The 16405-nt window shown below is 47.5% G+C and overlaps 1 protein-coding gene and 1 non-coding gene across 2 annotated transcripts; both read left to right on the forward strand.

Moving 5' to 3' along the window:
* Positions 1–4384: 4384 nt before the first annotated feature.
* LOC109747397 (homeobox-leucine zipper protein HOX10) lies at positions 4385–13026 on the forward strand. Its single transcript, XM_073497252.1, has 19 exons — positions 4385–4826; positions 5350–5682; positions 5985–6144; positions 6462–6544; positions 6646–6736; positions 6823–6918; positions 7684–7797; positions 7896–7979; positions 8076–8231; positions 8352–8426; positions 8662–8768; positions 8855–9038; positions 9381–9569; positions 9883–9963; positions 10482–10613; positions 11083–11405; positions 11513–11618; positions 12210–12359; positions 12635–13026. The coding sequence occupies exons 2-19, from the start codon at positions 5444–5446 to the stop codon at positions 12779–12781; spliced, it is 2517 nt and encodes an 838-aa protein (XP_073353353.1). The 5' UTR covers positions 4385–4826; positions 5350–5443; the 3' UTR covers positions 12782–13026.
* Positions 13027–16039: 3013 nt separating this feature from the next.
* Positions 16040–16113, forward strand: TRNAN-GUU (transfer RNA asparagine (anticodon GUU)). The gene has a single exon. It is a non-coding gene; the product is annotated as a tRNA-Asn (tRNA).
* The last annotated feature ends 292 nt before the right edge of the window (positions 16114–16405 follow it).

Here is a 16405-nt window from a genome sequence, read left to right on the forward strand (position 1 = left end):
ATCTGCTTTAGCTCAGGAGAGGACGCGCGCCCTAGCTAGCTAGCTAATAGCCGGTGGTTAATCAATGGCAATTCCGTCTTCCTTTGCTTCCAGTTTACTCCTGCGCTGCATGCTGCTGATCCTAATCGCTCAAGTGCCACTGTACCGCGGAGACAAACGAAGGCAGCACGCAGGGGGGCGGGCGTACGTAATGATGTGCATGCACGGTCGTAACCAGCAGCCGGAGTCGCACGTACTATATGGCACCACCAGCTGTACGTGGCAAGTCCTCCCTGCAAGGAAAGTCAAAACATTTTGTCGTGGTTCTTTGCGAGGAAAAACGTTGTGTTGTTGTTGTTGTTGTTGCTGCTACTGCCGCCACGAAAATATTCACTGTCCCGTCGCCACTAAGCTCGGGACGTATGTACGTACGTGCAATTCAATGCAGTGCAGAAGCAAGTGACCGTTTGGGGTCACTTTTGGGGCAGGGGAGATCGGGGCGGGGCGCGTCCGTTTGGGGTCAGGACGGCTTGTGCGCGTTGGGCGCGGATGCTCCAAGCGCCTGTCCGGCCCCCGGACGTCCGCCGAAGCGCACCCAAACGGACGTCTAAATGACAAATGCGGACGTCCGTTCAAAGTCGTGCGGTGGAGTTGGCCTAAACTCGGGAGGTAGGTACGTACCGTACCGTACGTGCAATGCAATGCAGTGCAGAAGTAACCGTGCGTGGCAGCGCAGACAGCCGGATTAAAGCTCCCCTCGCTCCCTCTGCACTGCTTTCACTTTTTTTTTTTGCAGAAGAGGAAAAGATAGACCGACAATATCTTTCATAGCTTTGCTTGGACGGTAACCTTAATTAGCTTTAGTAAGTAAGCAGTACCCACATGGCGATGGCACTCCTTCTTCAGTGATGTAATTTAACAAACATTTCGTACTGCTCGTGGCTGTCGGACGGCGCTTGCTTTGGCAAAAGAAGCAACGGGGATGGAGGGGAAGGAAGGAAAAGGCGCTGTTTGGACGGGAGCAAACGACCGCTGTTTTTACTACTCACTCACTGTCACCGGTGTGTGTTGGTTCCTCTTTTACGTTACCCTTCTCACCACTTTCTTCTTTATAGTTACCCCACGCCCACGGGGGTAAAAGTAAAACACTCCAGTGCTCAGCTCCGCGGGGTGAAAACCGAGGCTCTGACACGTCGGCCCCACAGCTGCCGCTCTCTGCTCTCTCCGGTGGTCGATATAGGTAGATGCACCTGGCGTATGGTATGGTACGCCTGTGGTGGGACGACTTCCTGTCGCTCCATCTCTCTTCCGGTGGGCCGGTCGCGACTCCAACGCGGGATCCAAATAGTCCGGTTACGTCCATTCGAGGGTAAACGGACAGAAATGACCGTGCAACGCGCGGGAGCAAACGGACCATCGTTCGTTTTCGGTCCGCTTTTGACCCATTTCCGGCCCAACTTTGGACCGTGTTTGCGGTCGAATGAGCACGCGCGGACGTGTGGCGCGTGCCCATGTCCTTCCCTGACCCGTCCGTCAAGGACACATGCGCACCCTTTTTTCTATTCCATTCCCCCACTCGTCTCCAGCCGCACCCCCCTCCCTACTCCCCTCTCGTCTCTAGCCGCCGCCGCCATTTTTCTCGGACGTGCGTTGTCTAGCACGACTGCGAGCCCGCCCCCTTCCCTTGTCGCAACCCCCTTTCCTCGACGCCCCAGGTTGTCCAACCCTGGCCGCCAGATTTCAGCGCATTCGGCGGCCGGATTTGGAGCAGACACGGTCGGATTTCAGCTCACCGGCTGCCGGAGGCCGCCCCGTGCCATGGAATGGTCCGCACAGCCCCGTCAACGCCCCCAGACCGCATGCAGGTATTGACTCCGCCTCTACCCGCTCGGATCTATCCGTCGCCGGTTCGCCGGCAAATACACCAACTGTCGTCGTCCGGGCTCGGTGCTGGCCCAAAGGCTCGTAGGTGCACCGATGCCGCTCGTAAAGCGTGACGACTATCCACGGAAGGTTTTGCGCCGCGTGTCTACGACGTCGAAACATCCCGGATCGGTGTTCGTCAAGTGCAAAAATGATGGGGTATGTGCTGGTTTTAGCATTCGGTTGTGCTCCCGGATTCGGCTCGTTTTGCTTACACGCAAATATTAATTGTGTAGGATGGATATAACTTTTGGTATTGGAAGAAGAATACATCGATCTATTGATAGAGCGCAATTGAATAGATGTTCATGCACTTGTTGCTAGAGTAGAGGCTAGAGATGAGACTAGATGCGAAGAAGCAACGTCTACTTCTTTAGACTCGAAGAAGAAAGAAGTATGCAAGATTGAGACTCCGGAGATCAACAATGAATGCATCGAGAAGTCATTGATCCAACTTACGCGAGCAGTTATGCAAGTTTGATATCTTTTAAAATGTCTTCTTGTGGTTCTTGTTTTTTTGTCTTGTTATTTCAGTCAAAATTTGGTGATGTACTCCAATGTATCAAAAAATCGATGATGAAAATAATAAAAAATGTGTTGCAAAAATTATATGCAAACGAGATGCGGCCAAAATGTGGCCGTGAGTTGGGCGCACGGCCGACGCATCCACGAATCCGGGCGGACACGGCCCATTGCCACCTCAAACGGACAAAAAGCGCATCAAACGAACGTCCGTTTGGGGTTGTGCGTTGGAGTTGGCCTAAGAGCAGCTCCAACACGACGAATCAAACGGACACACGTTTTTGTTGCTTTTTGTTCGTTTGTGTCGGTCAAATGGACGGGGCGCCCTTTTTGGTTTGGATTGCCGGTGCGCCCGACGGGTGGTAGACCATCTTTTCCCGCGTAAAAATAAGTTTCAAAAACACACAGCCGAAATGAAATTAATTTGACATAACTAAACATTAAACGGCCGGTCAATCGCCGGCCAAAGTCTACTTAAACATTAATAAAACTCTAAAATTCTAAAAAAACATGGGCGGCCAACACGTTGCCCTAGGCATCGTTGTCTTCGTCGTCGTCCTCCCTAGGGCCGGTGAGGTCGATGAACGTCGGCGTCGGCCCAGCCCAGGGGAAGGTGGTCACCCACACCGCATGCGCCGCCTCCTTCGTCGCCTGCCCCACCGGTGGCTACACTGCTGCTGCGCGGGCGCGCTCCTGCTCCGCCTCCCGAGCCAACCGGCGCTCCAGCTTCATCAGCCTCTCGCCGTCGGCGTGCTCTCCCTCCATTGTTGGAGGTACGCGACCTCCTACTACGGCGTTGCACGAGCCACGTGGGCGGCACGCTGACCCACTCGCGGAGCTGGCTGGTCCACTGGTACCGCCCCAGCTCGGCTTTGGGCATGGGGAGTAGCGCCGGTGGCGGCAGTGACTGGGGGAGGGGGGGTGACGTAGTCGCCTGCGGCGGCAGGGGGATGACATAGTCGCCGGCTGTGGCGGCGACGGGGGGATGGCGTAGTCGCCGGCCGCGAATAGCGCGAGGACCTCCTCCAGGCCATCCCAGTTCGCATCCTTCTCGTGCCTGCTCTCCTTGAGAGCGAGCTACATGGCGGCTGCAGCGCAGCCTGGTAGGCTGCCTCCTCCTCCGGCTTGACCTCCGGGGGCGGCGGTGGGACGACGGGGTTGAGCTGGACGCCGCGGCGGCGCTCCTCCTTGTGGTCCAACGCAAACCAAGGCTCCCAGTTGGTAGAGTCCGGCGCGTACGCTGGGAACCGCCGTTGCTTCGGCGTCAGCAGCTCACTGGCACCGGAATGTGGTGCGGGTCCAGGCAGGTTGACATCTGGGTACCGGAGGGGCTGGCGGTACTGCCAGTGCCACCGCGCCTTCATGCATTGGTATGTACAACCGCTCCTTCTCCCATGGCGGCGGCGCACGGGGCGAGCTCGCGCCGGGGCAGAACTTCCCCTTGCCCTTGCCCCCGAAGAAGCCCATGGCGCGCTAGCTAGGGTTTATGGTTTCCGGCAAAGAAGCAAAGCGTGGCCAGATGTGGACGGGGGTATGAAAGTGGACGAGGCCGCCCCTCCCCCCCCCCCCCCCCCCACGCTTGCATTAAAAAGGACGGCGGCACAACGCTTTCACCCACTGCCAGGCGGGCCCGAGGTCGGTGGTCACGTTTAAGACGACCGCGGGCGCTGGTTGGGCGGCCGACAGGTGGGGCCGCGGCGGACACCGGGAGGACGCGCGCCTTGTTCGTTTGTGTCTGCGTGGACACAAACTAGGCGTAAATTTAGGCCTAAAAAGCGTCCAGACGAACACCGAATAGACACGGTTTGAATTTGAGTCTACGTGTTAGGCCTGCACTTTGATCTGTTTTGACCTAAACGAACACGCACGGACGGACAGTTGCGTCGGCCGGTTGGAGTTGCTCTAGCTCGGAGTTCTCTCTGCCTCGTCCGTCCGTCCGGCCTGGGCGCGGACCACCTGCGCCTGGTCCACCCAGAGTAAGCCGTGGCCACGCCTCCCTCCTCTCTCTCTCTCCTCCGACAGCGGGAGGAGAGAGAGAGGCTGCGGCGGTGCTGTTCCGCGTCGCTGTCCCGTCCCGTCGTACCGGGCTTTAAAGCTGTCGACCCGTCACCTTTTCCCATCCCTCCCTCCATCTCGCTCTCTCGCTCCTCAATTACGACGCCGCAGTCCGTGGCAACCAAACCTACCCAACCCAGTGTTGCCCAGCGAGGGAGAGGCCCTACCCGGCGGCGAGGAGCCGAGTTTTTCTTTTCTTCGGCGGCGGCTGCGCTGGCAACCAGCAGCTCCGACCCGATGCTCTCCGGCGGCGGAGGGAGGCGCCTGTGAGCGGCGAGGTGTCGTGTCTCCGGGCGCCGCTGCTCCGCCCAGCCCAGCGCCGGCCCACGCGCGCCACGGAAGCCGAGGTGAGGGCCTCTCTGCCCGGGATCTAGCGACGCGCCGCGGATTGCCGCCGCATTTTGATTTCGGGTCCCCGTCGACGCGCTAGTTTTTTTTTGGGAGGTCACTCAATTTCGGCCACTAGTACTACATATAAATACGCACACTAGATTTCTACGCTTCGCTCCCATTGTAGAGGGGTGATCTAGCATAGCGCCGCATTCACCGTTTGTTTTCTCCCTGATTTGGGAACCCGGCTTCACCAATTTCGTCCTGCATTTTCGGATCTCGTTGCGCGCGCCATTAATTGTTACAGTACTATCTCCCAACTTCACGAGTTACCAATTTTGTTTGTTTGTTGAAGCGTGCTGTACGATTCAATTCAGTTCCCCTGCATTTGTTTTCTTGGGCACTACTGTACAGGAGTACATTTCATTCATTCAGTCCCCGCCGCAATTCTGGTCGGAAACGATGTTTATCCCCATCCTATTTTTGGTGCAGGGATCTCCGTGAGCTGGAGATTCAAGTGTCCGAGCTCAAGGAGATCAGCACATTGTGCAAATACTGCGACGGTTGTAAGGCTTGGGAGAAGCAGGCTACTGGTTGGTTACTGCCTCCATTTGTTGAGGGAGCAATATAATCAATGGCTACGGCGATGGCGATGCGAGGGGGGAGCAGCGACGGCGGCGGCTCTGATAGGGGAGCCGGGATGGACTCGGGGAAATACGTGCGGTACACGCCGGAGCAGGTCGAGACGCTCGAGCGGGTGTACGCCGACTGCCCCAAGCCGACGTCCTCGCGCAGGCAGCAGCTGCTGCGCGAGTGCCCCATACTTGCCAACATCGAGGCGAGGCAGATCAAGGTCTGGTTCCAGAACAGAAGGTAATAACAAAAATTCTAGCTAGAATCTGCTAATTCTGATAATTCTGGTTACTTTAGTATCTCCTGAGTGATGCCCTGTCAGTTCAGAATATATGCCATGGTGGTATTCTTGTAAAAATGTAGGGCTGTGAACTGCTACATTGCTGTTGTGAACATGACAATTTGTTTTGACATGCAGAGAAATTGTCATGTCAATTGCTTATCTGCTGCTGCATTTCACCTGTATCAAGTCTATTATCTTCCTTTTTCTTTTTCTTTTTTTATATTGTGCTAAGGTGGATGATTGCGCTTGGCTGTTACAGGTGCCGAGATAAGCTGCGGAAAGAGTCTTCACGCCTCGAGTCCGTGAACAGGAAGGTGTCGGCCATGAATAAGCTTCTTATGGAAGAGAACGAACGTCTCCAGAAACAGGTCTCCCAGCTGGTTCATGAGAATGCACAAGTGCGGCAGCAGCTGCAGAATGTAAGTCTTTGTTGTTGGGCTGTAGGTGTCACGCTGGAATCTTGTTTATTCACATTTGGTTTTGCATGATGTAACACACAATTACGCATTTAACATCCCTCTTTGCATAGCACATGGCATGCGAGGGACAGTTCAGTTTCATATGATGCTTTGTACTTGTAATAAATGAGTATGGCAGTGTACTAGTAGTGAAGTTGGTATATGTTTTAAGGTAGGTGTACCACCTAGAGGCTAGAGTCCTTGGGATGTTAGAAATCTAACCAGATTGTTGTACGTTTACCGTACTTTTCCTGATAACATCTGCTGATTGAATACAGACTTCAATGGCAAATGATGCAAGCTGTGAATCAAATGTGACCACCCCTCAAAACCCTATAAGGGATGCAAGTAACCCTTCTGGGTAAGAAAATCGCCCCGGGTAGCTAGGAAAGAATTCTTGCTGCTGACCTTACCTTTTCAGAATCTCCCTTTCCTGAAACTGGCTTTATTTTCTCGTTCCAGGCTCCTTTCGATTGCAGAGGAGACCTTGACAGAATTCCTCTCGAAGGCTACTGGGACAGCTATTGAATGGGTCCAGATGCCTGGGATGAAGGTTACATGCCAACTCTGTTTTTTTTTTGCGATTAACACTAACATGTTCAGAGATATGCTAATTATGCTCTGTTTTCATGATGTTAGCCTGGTCCGGATTCGGTTGGTATCGTGGCCATTTCACACGGTTGCCGTGGTGTTGCTGCCCGTGCCTGTGGTTTGGTGAATCTAGAACCAACAAAAGTAAGTGTTTTACTGCTTTTTGGTGCTTAGTTTTGAAATTTATGTTATGTCAAGCGTTTTTCTGTCAATATTTATCTGGGGTAACTGGGTAAGTATTTTGTGTGCTAGTTAGCTTTTAGACTTAAGTTTTTGTGTGCATATGGTGATTTGTTGTGGCTTAAAGAAACACAAATGCCATGGAAGACATTGCTGCCAATCTGTTAGTTATTCATGACAGAGTAAAGTTTGATCGGAAGACGATTCAATACTTAAGGCCTTAACTTTGAATAGTGTCCTCTTATATGCAGCAAGAACAACAATAACAACAAAGCATTTAGTCCCAAACAAGTTGGGGTAAACAACAAAGCCTTTAGTGTCCTCTTCTGCAGCAACAACGCCTTTAGTGTCCTCTTCTGCAGGCTCCTGGAAATTTTTCTCTGATCACTTTTTTTTTTGAAAAGGAGGTTTTCCCCCGGCCTCTGCATCCGAAAGTTTTCTCTGATCACTTAGGCTGTGGTACAAAAGATAGAATGCCCTCCTCACATTAGTAGGTTGTAATGCAGTTTGATCTGAATGTGAATGAATATTTAACGCCTTAAATTTGAATAGTCTCCTTTTCCACTGCTCCTGGAGAGTTCCACTGACCACTCAGGTTGTTTAACATACATATAGTTTGTCTACTAAGTAATTGCAGAAAATCAAACTGCTATTTCCCGCAAAAAAAATAGAACTTATAATTGGTAATGGTAATCAAGAAATTGTATCTGATAGAACTGTGTTATGCAGGTTGTAGAGATCTTGAAAGATCGACCATCTTGGTTCCGTGATTGTCGAAGCCTGGAAGTCTTCACAGTGTTACCAGGTGCAAATGGAGGAACAATTGAACTTGTTTACACACAGGTCAGCGTTAAACCATTTTTGGTTGAATTGTTTCTTCCGCCTATGTACTGATGCACATGGCTCCTGCTGTGAACTCTACCATTTGTTTTTATATGCAGTTGTATGCTCCAACAACTTTAGTACCTGCACGTGATTTTTGGACTCTAAGGTATACAACCATAGTGGAAGATGGCAGTCTTGTGGTATGTATGAGTATGAGCACTAAGTTCACTTATTTTAACTCTATTGAATGTGAGCTAGGTATATCACCTGTTGCTAATATTCTTCCATCTCTTAAGGTCTGCGAGAGATCCTTGAGTGGTTCTGGGGGTGGTCCAAGTGCAGCTTCTGCACAGCAGTTTGTAAGAGCTGAAATGCTTCCAAGCGGATATTTAGTTCGCCCCTGTGATGGTGGAGGTTCCATTGTGCATATAGTGGACCATCTGGAATTTGAGGTCTGATCCCTGTTATGTATCCTTATGTTTGCATTTTGATGTAGTTTTATTTTTCGGAAATAATGTATGACTGTTTCTTTGTGATGTCCATTAAACATTTGATTTTCTTCCATCTTTCAGGCATGGAATATTCCTGAAGTGCTTCGTCCGCTTTATGAGTCTTCTAGGGTAGTTGCTCAGAAAATGACTACTGCGGTGAGTGTTTAGTGCTTGCAAAGTTTTGCTCCGCTCTATCTATGCATGTGAAATTGCATCGGTACTGATTACAAACTCCTCATTATGTGGAAAAACCACTTATTCATGAACTCTGAAGTTTTATATTTGATATGTGGTGAAAATGATTACGATTTTAAGTCCTTAGGAGATCTTGGGAGTTCATTCTCTGCACTATACTTCATACTAAAAATTACTAACTGCACTACATATCAAGGCACTCCGCCACATCAGACAAATTGCTCAAGAAACAAGCGGTGAGGTGGTGTATGCCTTGGGGAGGCAACCTGCAGTACTACGGACCTTTAGTCAAAGGCTGAGCAGGTGAATTTGGATCAACTGTTACTCTTTCAACGGTTAATGTGCATCTTATTGACATGTTTCCAATGCCATTTTTTACGTTTTTTTAGAGGCTTTAACGATGCCATCAGTGGTTTCAATGATGATGGTTGGTCCATAATGGCTGGAGATGGCATTGAAGATGTAGTCGTTGCTTGCAACTCAACTAAGAAAATTAGGAACGTCAGCAATGGTGTTAATGCTTTTGAAGCCCTTGGAGGTACTATATGTGCCAAGGCATCAATGTTACTGCAGGTAAGGGTGCTCTTAGTTCATTATGTTGCAATTGGGTTATCTTTGTTATTTTGTACTAACATAAACTTCTTTTAGTGGTTCAACACTTCACCATGCACATGCACATGCACATAGTACATTGCTCAGATCTATTTACATTTGATATTGAGATCCTAATTAAGTTTCTATGAATGTATGTATGGCTGTGCACGTTGAAGTTAAGTTTCAATGAATGTATGTATGGCTGTGCCAGATTTGAGTGCTTTAAAACTAGTCTGCCCATTTTTTGAGATTTTAGAAACTTTTAGATCAACTGAGTTAAATTCTTATATTACATCTTTCTTCCTTTACTTGATATTGTAGAGTGTCCCACCTGCGATACTAGTTCGATTTCTGAGGGAACATAGATCTGAGTGGGCTGATTACAGTATGGATGCATATTTGGCTTCAGCAGTGAAAACAAGCACATGTTCGTTCCCTGGGCTGCGTCCAATGAGATTTTCTGGGAGCCAGATCATCATGCCACTTGCTCACACAGTAGAGAATGAGGAGGTACATTTATTGATGTTTCTGTCGTAATCTTGTGCTGTTTCATTTGTGACTTTGTGAGTAATTTGGTATTACTACTATTCTTTAATTGATATAATGACCTAAACTTAAAAGTAAATTAATTTTTTAGGGTATATATAAATTACTTACTTTTATGTAAATTATTTTTTTAGGGTATATATAAACTACTTACTTTTATTTTCCCTGATATTGTTACATTGCACATAACTAGTTAGTTTTATTCTCGATATTTCCGTTGCCATATTATGTGTACCACACCACTTCGTTAATTTGAGAAAAAGCAAATAATGTGCAGATTCTTGAAGTTGTTCGCCTTGAGGGACAACCTCTTAGTCATGATGAAGTTCTTCTTTCAAGGGATATCGACATGCTTCAGGTGGGAATTTGGACCTCATTACGCCCTATGTTTGTTTGGTGTGTCCTACATTATTTGGGAAAGACGTTTACTAGCATCATATTAACACCGTATCAGTGATTTCTTACTTAAAAGATGACTTTATATCTTCTGTCTAGTATTGCAGCTCGTTAATATTTGCCTCTGTTTCACTATGCCATATTAGCAAATCTTAGCCTATAAAGTAACCGCTAACATAACTATGTTTGTCTGGATGTCTGGTTATACCAAGTAGCTTGATACTGTATATTTTGCTAAGTGGAGTAAAAGGTGCAAAACTTTTTACAAGAATGCCAATATCCTGGTCAATGTGATTTCCTGAGGAAACTTGGTTTAATGTGATTTTGAAGTGTTCTATTTCGGGGAAATTTGGCTTAATGTGATCTTGAAGTCTGCTATTTCTACTATTCCTTTATTCAATTGGAAGGGTTGCCATTCCGCAAACTATTTATACTGTACTGAGTTCTTGTTGTATCATCTTTTTTTTTTGGGTATTTCAGCTTTGCACAGGAATAGATGAGAAATCTGTGGGATCCTCCTTCCAGCTTGTCTTTGCACCAATTGATGATTTTCCAGATGATGCTCCATTGGTTTCATCCGGCTTTCGTGTTATACCACTTGATATGAAAACAGTTAAGCGTTTCCACCCACATTACTCCCCTGTTCTAACGTTCTGTAGGTCACCATGTGCTTTATTTGCTATATGTTTCTGTTGATGCAATAAACTGTAATGTATTCTGGATGCCTATTACTAGATATTTTACTGGCGACCTTAATTTTGTTCTGTAACTTAACCCTGGTCAAGTGTAAAATTGTTCGTGGGATACTGTTATTTTCTTGGATGATAATTTATTTGCACAAATCCTTCAAATATATGCAAAAAAAATCTTTCTTTTATTCCCTGTTTCCTATGTTCTGATCAAGAGTTCCTTGATTTTGGTCAATGATTGCTGAGAGTTCTGTTCCACTATATGCATACTTTTTGTGTACTTTGTTTTTATCCATCGGGCCCGTGTCTGTGTGCATCCTTGATGCAGAGTCCAGGAGAAATGTGTGCTTCCCTTATCTAAAAGAAGTTTTTAACCGTCATATTCCATGCAGGACGTTGTATCCTCTGGCAGGACATTGGATTTGGCATCTAGTCTTGAAGTAGGCTCCACTGCAGCCCAAGCCTCTGGTGCATCTCCAGATGATTGTAATGTGCGATCTGTGCTGACAATCGCCTTTCAATTCCCTTATGAGCTGCATCTTCAAGACAGTGTTGCAGCTATGGCCCGTCAGTACGTTCGTAGCATTGTTTCTGCTGTTCAAAGAGTGTCGATTGCTATCTCTCCATCTCAATCTGGTCTAAATGCCGGGCAGAGGATTCTCTCTGGCCTTCCTGAAGCAGCGACACTTGCTCGGTGGATTTGCCAGAGCTATCAGTAAGTGTATTTGTAATTTTTCTTCCTGTGGCATCAGTCTTAGTCCGACTGCTTTTGATGTTTTTCCATGGCATTTACAAGCTGATAGAATTTTGCTGTCCACACAGTTACCATCTAGGGGTAGAGTTACTTACTCAATCAGATGTAGCTGGGGAAGCATTGTTGAAGATGCTATGGCACTACCAAGATGCTATCCTGTGCTGCTCATTTAAGGTATCTGAAGAATCTCAGCAGAAAAATTCAAGCCTGTTCCCACTTCTATGTTCATCAATTTATCTTTATCTGATTAAGGAAATTAGTTACTATTAGAAATATACCACTCAACCAATGTCTGAATGCATACTCGAATTTAATAACAACTGATATACTAGTATATTGCTAGATGAGCATGTAACTTGCTTGTTTCTGAGAATTATGACAACTTTGGAGTACTTACTCTGTAGCTGGTTCGTGTATTGACCGGGCTGCTGCGGTGGGTTTTTTCTTATATAGAACTACCTCCATCACAAAATATAAGATGTTTTTTCAGTTCAAAATGAACTGAAAAAATGTCTTATAGTTTGGAACGGAGGTAGTATTTTCCAAGGGGTTGCTCCAGTGAACCACCACCTTCGAGTTTGTGAATCTTACAGAAAAGTTGAGGTTTCCCGCGGCCTGTGTGGTGGGCAGAGAACCTCATGGTTCATAAACTTTGACATGCTAACAAACCCATATGATTTTATTTATGTTCTCTCATAGCTGCAGTTCTTAAGTCTCTAGTAGATTTTCTGACAACAAATTCTGTAATGGCCTCTATTCTATTAGGAAGTACCCGTGTTCACATTCGCCAACAAGGCAGGTCTTGACATGTTGGAAACTTCCCTCGTCGCCTTACAAGACCTGACACTGGACAAGATCTTTGATGAGCCTGGAAGAAAAGCATTGTTCTCGGAGATCTCAAAATTGGTGGAAGAGGTACAACTGCTTTCTCGCCCTTTATTACATAGCACGGCCTTTTTTTCTTCCACAAACTGTACCGTTGGCGAATGAACATTTCACAAAATTTCATGAAAGCCCTCACTGCACACAACATTGAACTCCCCTGCTCCCAGGGATGTCCAAGTTGATCCAGTTCGCCCATTAACCGTCTTTTTCGAGCTGGACAACCAATGCCACCTACCTGCACTGCAGATTCTGCTTCAGTTCAAGCTCTGAATATGCAATGTCTCTGCTTTGCCGTGTACTTGCAGGGCCATGTGTACCTGCCATCAGGCGTGTGCATGTCGGGGATGGGCCGGCACGTGTCCTTCGACCAGGCCGTGGCGTGGAAGGTGCTCGGCGAGGACAGCAGCGTCCACTGCCTCGCCTTGTGCTTCGTCAACTGGTCCTTCGTGTGATGTACCATATGCCGCCGCGCCGGGCCGGGCCGGGGTGACGTGTGATGAGCAGATAGATACAGTTTTTGGTGGGAAAAAAATGACACTTCTAGTATTGTTTGTAGCGTTAGCTCTAGGCGTGGGGTCTAGCACATCTATGAAACTCAAGTCGTGATCATGTACATTTTGGTCTCAGCTGCATGTATCTGAATTCAACAGCCAGCAGGCAGGGAGAGGCCATCGCTGCCGCAGTGTTGCTGCATCCATCTCGCCGTCCTCCGACCCGCAGCCGTTGCCGGAGTGTGGCACGATGGGGCGCGGCGGAGGAGGAGGAGCCGCCGGAATACGCCCCCCCGTGTGGCATGCGAACAAATCGGGGCATGGTGGCGGGCTCTAAGATCATGACCCTACTGAGTTTATCCCAGTGAAAGCAGCCCTAGATCATGTGATTGATGGTTCAGTTTGGATTTTGATCAAGTTTGAGAGGCGTCTTCTGCGCCTGACAGAGCAGATTCACTTGCACAGTAACGAAATGGAAAATTGCACCGCGCGAGCATGATCTCCGGGAGCGTACATACTTGCGCCGTGTGTCATGCGATGCTCTCGCGTACGCGCAGCTCCATGAGGGCCGTGGGCCGGCCAGTTGTGACCACGCCAACTTGTCGCACCGTGTACGTGCGTGGGTGGGCCGACATGTCGTGAAAACAAACACGCGAGTACCCGGGGCACGTCCGGCATCTAGGTTTACGATATTCTCATGGTCTAAGCACGATAAGTAAATACCGACAACAACGTGATCTTAGAGTATTTTGTAAGTTTGGTCTGTCCAACATCATCTTTACTCTAACATTGTGTTCTCACTATTGTCAACATTTTTGTTACATTAACTATGCTCATGGCTAAGAAAACACGACCATCAAAAATACATGAGCCAGTTAAGAGGCCTCACTAGGGATTCGATTGGTGTTTATCTTTCCACATGTGCAAATAGTTTTTCAGTTGAATCTCACATCCATTGCAACTATAGCATAGAAATATAAACTCAATTATTAACATGGAAATAGAGTAATAATAACTTTATTATTGTCTCGGGGCAATATTTCCATAGCACAGCGGGGGGCACATGCCTCGTGCCATGTCGCTGCGTCTAGGTCGCCGCATTTACGGAAGCTTGCTAACCGAGTAGCAAACAAGCGTGCTGAAGAGAATCACACCAACGAGTGTCACAAACACGTACCCGATGACCTTCTTCCTCTTGTTAAAAAATGTGCAAAATCCGTGGGGGGGCAGTGCCCCTGACTTACACTGTGCTTTGCCAGTGTTTGCTATGCAAGAACCAATGGAACTCTGGAGCTAGAGCAGCACCGAACTCATCTCAGCACATGCGAGGTGATCTCCTCACATATCATGATGCTGGTTGGTTGTCAGGCTTGCATCATCCCTGGTCTTACCTTGGATTCATCCCTACTAGTTCATTTTGGTTTAAGGGAAGTGCTTGAAGTCGATCCAATGTCTTCTTCTTTTTCGGATCAACAATGAGGTAGATTTTTGTTTTCCACTCCTAGTATTGTGTGCGCTTTTTTTGTGTGGCAGCATCGTGGCCCGGTAGGAGGCAAAATTGAGAGGCCTGCCACTGACAAAGCCGACTAGTGAAGCTGCACCAGGGGCCATTTTTTTGGGCTTTGGGTAAAACCAACTCGGTTCTGTTTTGGGCTACATCGGCTTCACCAAAGGTATATCTTGAAGTTGGAATTTAAATTCTTTCACAACTGCCTGGAATAACTGGATTATCTCTAGCTTTGATTTCTACCAATGCAGATAGTTATTTATTGCCAAGATCCAAGAATTGCACTTGCTTCATTTTTTTGAGGGAACACTTAGTCCAGTCCATCTGGGCAGTTGGATCTTTGAAACTATTATTGATGATTTAATCAAGGTATATAAAGGTTGACTCCTAGCTTCCTACCCAAAGTTCATACGGACCACACCCTTACAGAAGAAGTTCCGACTTCCTCTTGATGCTTCATTTTGAGACAATAAAAACCACCCCTTGTCAAATAAAGAAGAAGTCCCGACTATCTACTACAACAAGTTTTGCCCGACTCTAGCGAGGGAGGGGCGACGACGGCGGCGTGCCTTCGACTCGCTTCAATGCTTATAGTAGTTGCTAGGCGGTCTACGGATCTGGATGTAATTTTAATTATTTCTGATGATGGTTGTACTGCCATGATTAAATAAGAATAGACGGAAGTTTTATCGCAAAAAGAAAGAAGAAGCCCATAGGCCAGTTGGCTACTACATCGAAACCGATCGAGTGCAATTTGAACTAGCTATTTCTTATTTTATGCTAACCTTCAGCAAAATTTTCCTTCGATCTGCATGCATGCATCACGCAGACAGAAATGGCGAATGTCTGCTCGATGATTGGAATTCTAGGACATCCGTCGCTCAGTCCAGCCTGGATGGTAAGACACATACCCCTAGGGAGTAGGGATCAAGTAATGACGCACAAGTATACGATCAAATTAATCAGGATTGGCTGTGACTGTGACACACTGAATCGATTAATTAGCTGGACAATGTTTCACTTATTTTGTAGCTATATGTAACCCCCCCCCGCCCCCTCTAGAGTGTATGATGTATCGATTTTCATGCAAATCAAACTTGTGTATATGTTTGACCAAGATTATGTAATAAAATAACATCTAAAATATGAAATTAAGTAATGTGCAAGTTGCATCTCGAGCTTTTCCATGGGTTGGTGGCGGTGGGGCGGAGACGTGATGCGGTGGGCGGCGGGGTTGATGAAGCCTTCCCCCACGGCCTGGTCGATGAAGGTCAGCAGCGAGTAGTAGTACCCGTCCACATTTAGCAGACCAACCTGAAGATTTTCGGTATGTTGCTTTGTGAGCATGTTTTCATCTTCAGTTATGTTGCTGGACTATTGTTTATTTGATCGACATATGTACGTTCGTACCGGCTTGTGATGGATGCCTAGCTGCGCCCAGGTGATCACCTCCAGCAGCTCCTCCCGTACTCTCCTGAATGAAAACATAACCAGATTAAGCTGCAACCCTCAACAAACCAACATGGCGTAGAGCTGTGTAGCAGGTTCGTTTAGTGGGTGAGATGTTAAGAGTATAGTTTCACACGTGCCACCACAACAGAATACTCCATTCACTTGTGCCAGCGCAGGCTCAAACCTCGCAACTGATGTGGAGGCCAAAAGACAAGTTGCGGACAGAATTAGTAGGCCTGTAAGTAAAACTAGCCAACCAAGCTGGAATAGCTCAGTTGGCTAGAGCGTGTGGCTGTTAACCACAAGGTCGGAGGTTCGAGCCCTCCTTCTAGCGGAATTTTTTTGTAAAATCCCACTACTGCTTTTTTCTTCTTTGTACATACTATTCCTACCATTGCTCTTTTCTTTTCCAAATTACCACCGTTCTTTCTTCTATGGATCAGAGTTTTCCTTCATCTCGTTGTCGACAATAACGTTGCATGTACGGGCATGGATCAGGACGGATGGATTGCCTTGCATTACTCGTACGCTCATCGGCGATCGGCGATTAACTTGCATGTGTTGTTCTATCCGCGTAGTACACCTTCCTTTCTCAAGCTACCCTTTCATACTCTCATTGTCTTTGT

The sequence above is a fragment of the Aegilops tauschii genome, chromosome 4, assembly GCF_002575655.3.
Source record: "Aegilops tauschii subsp. strangulata cultivar AL8/78 chromosome 4, Aet v6.0, whole genome shotgun sequence".
In the NCBI taxonomy this organism is placed as follows: Eukaryota; Viridiplantae; Streptophyta; class Magnoliopsida; order Poales; family Poaceae; genus Aegilops; species Aegilops tauschii.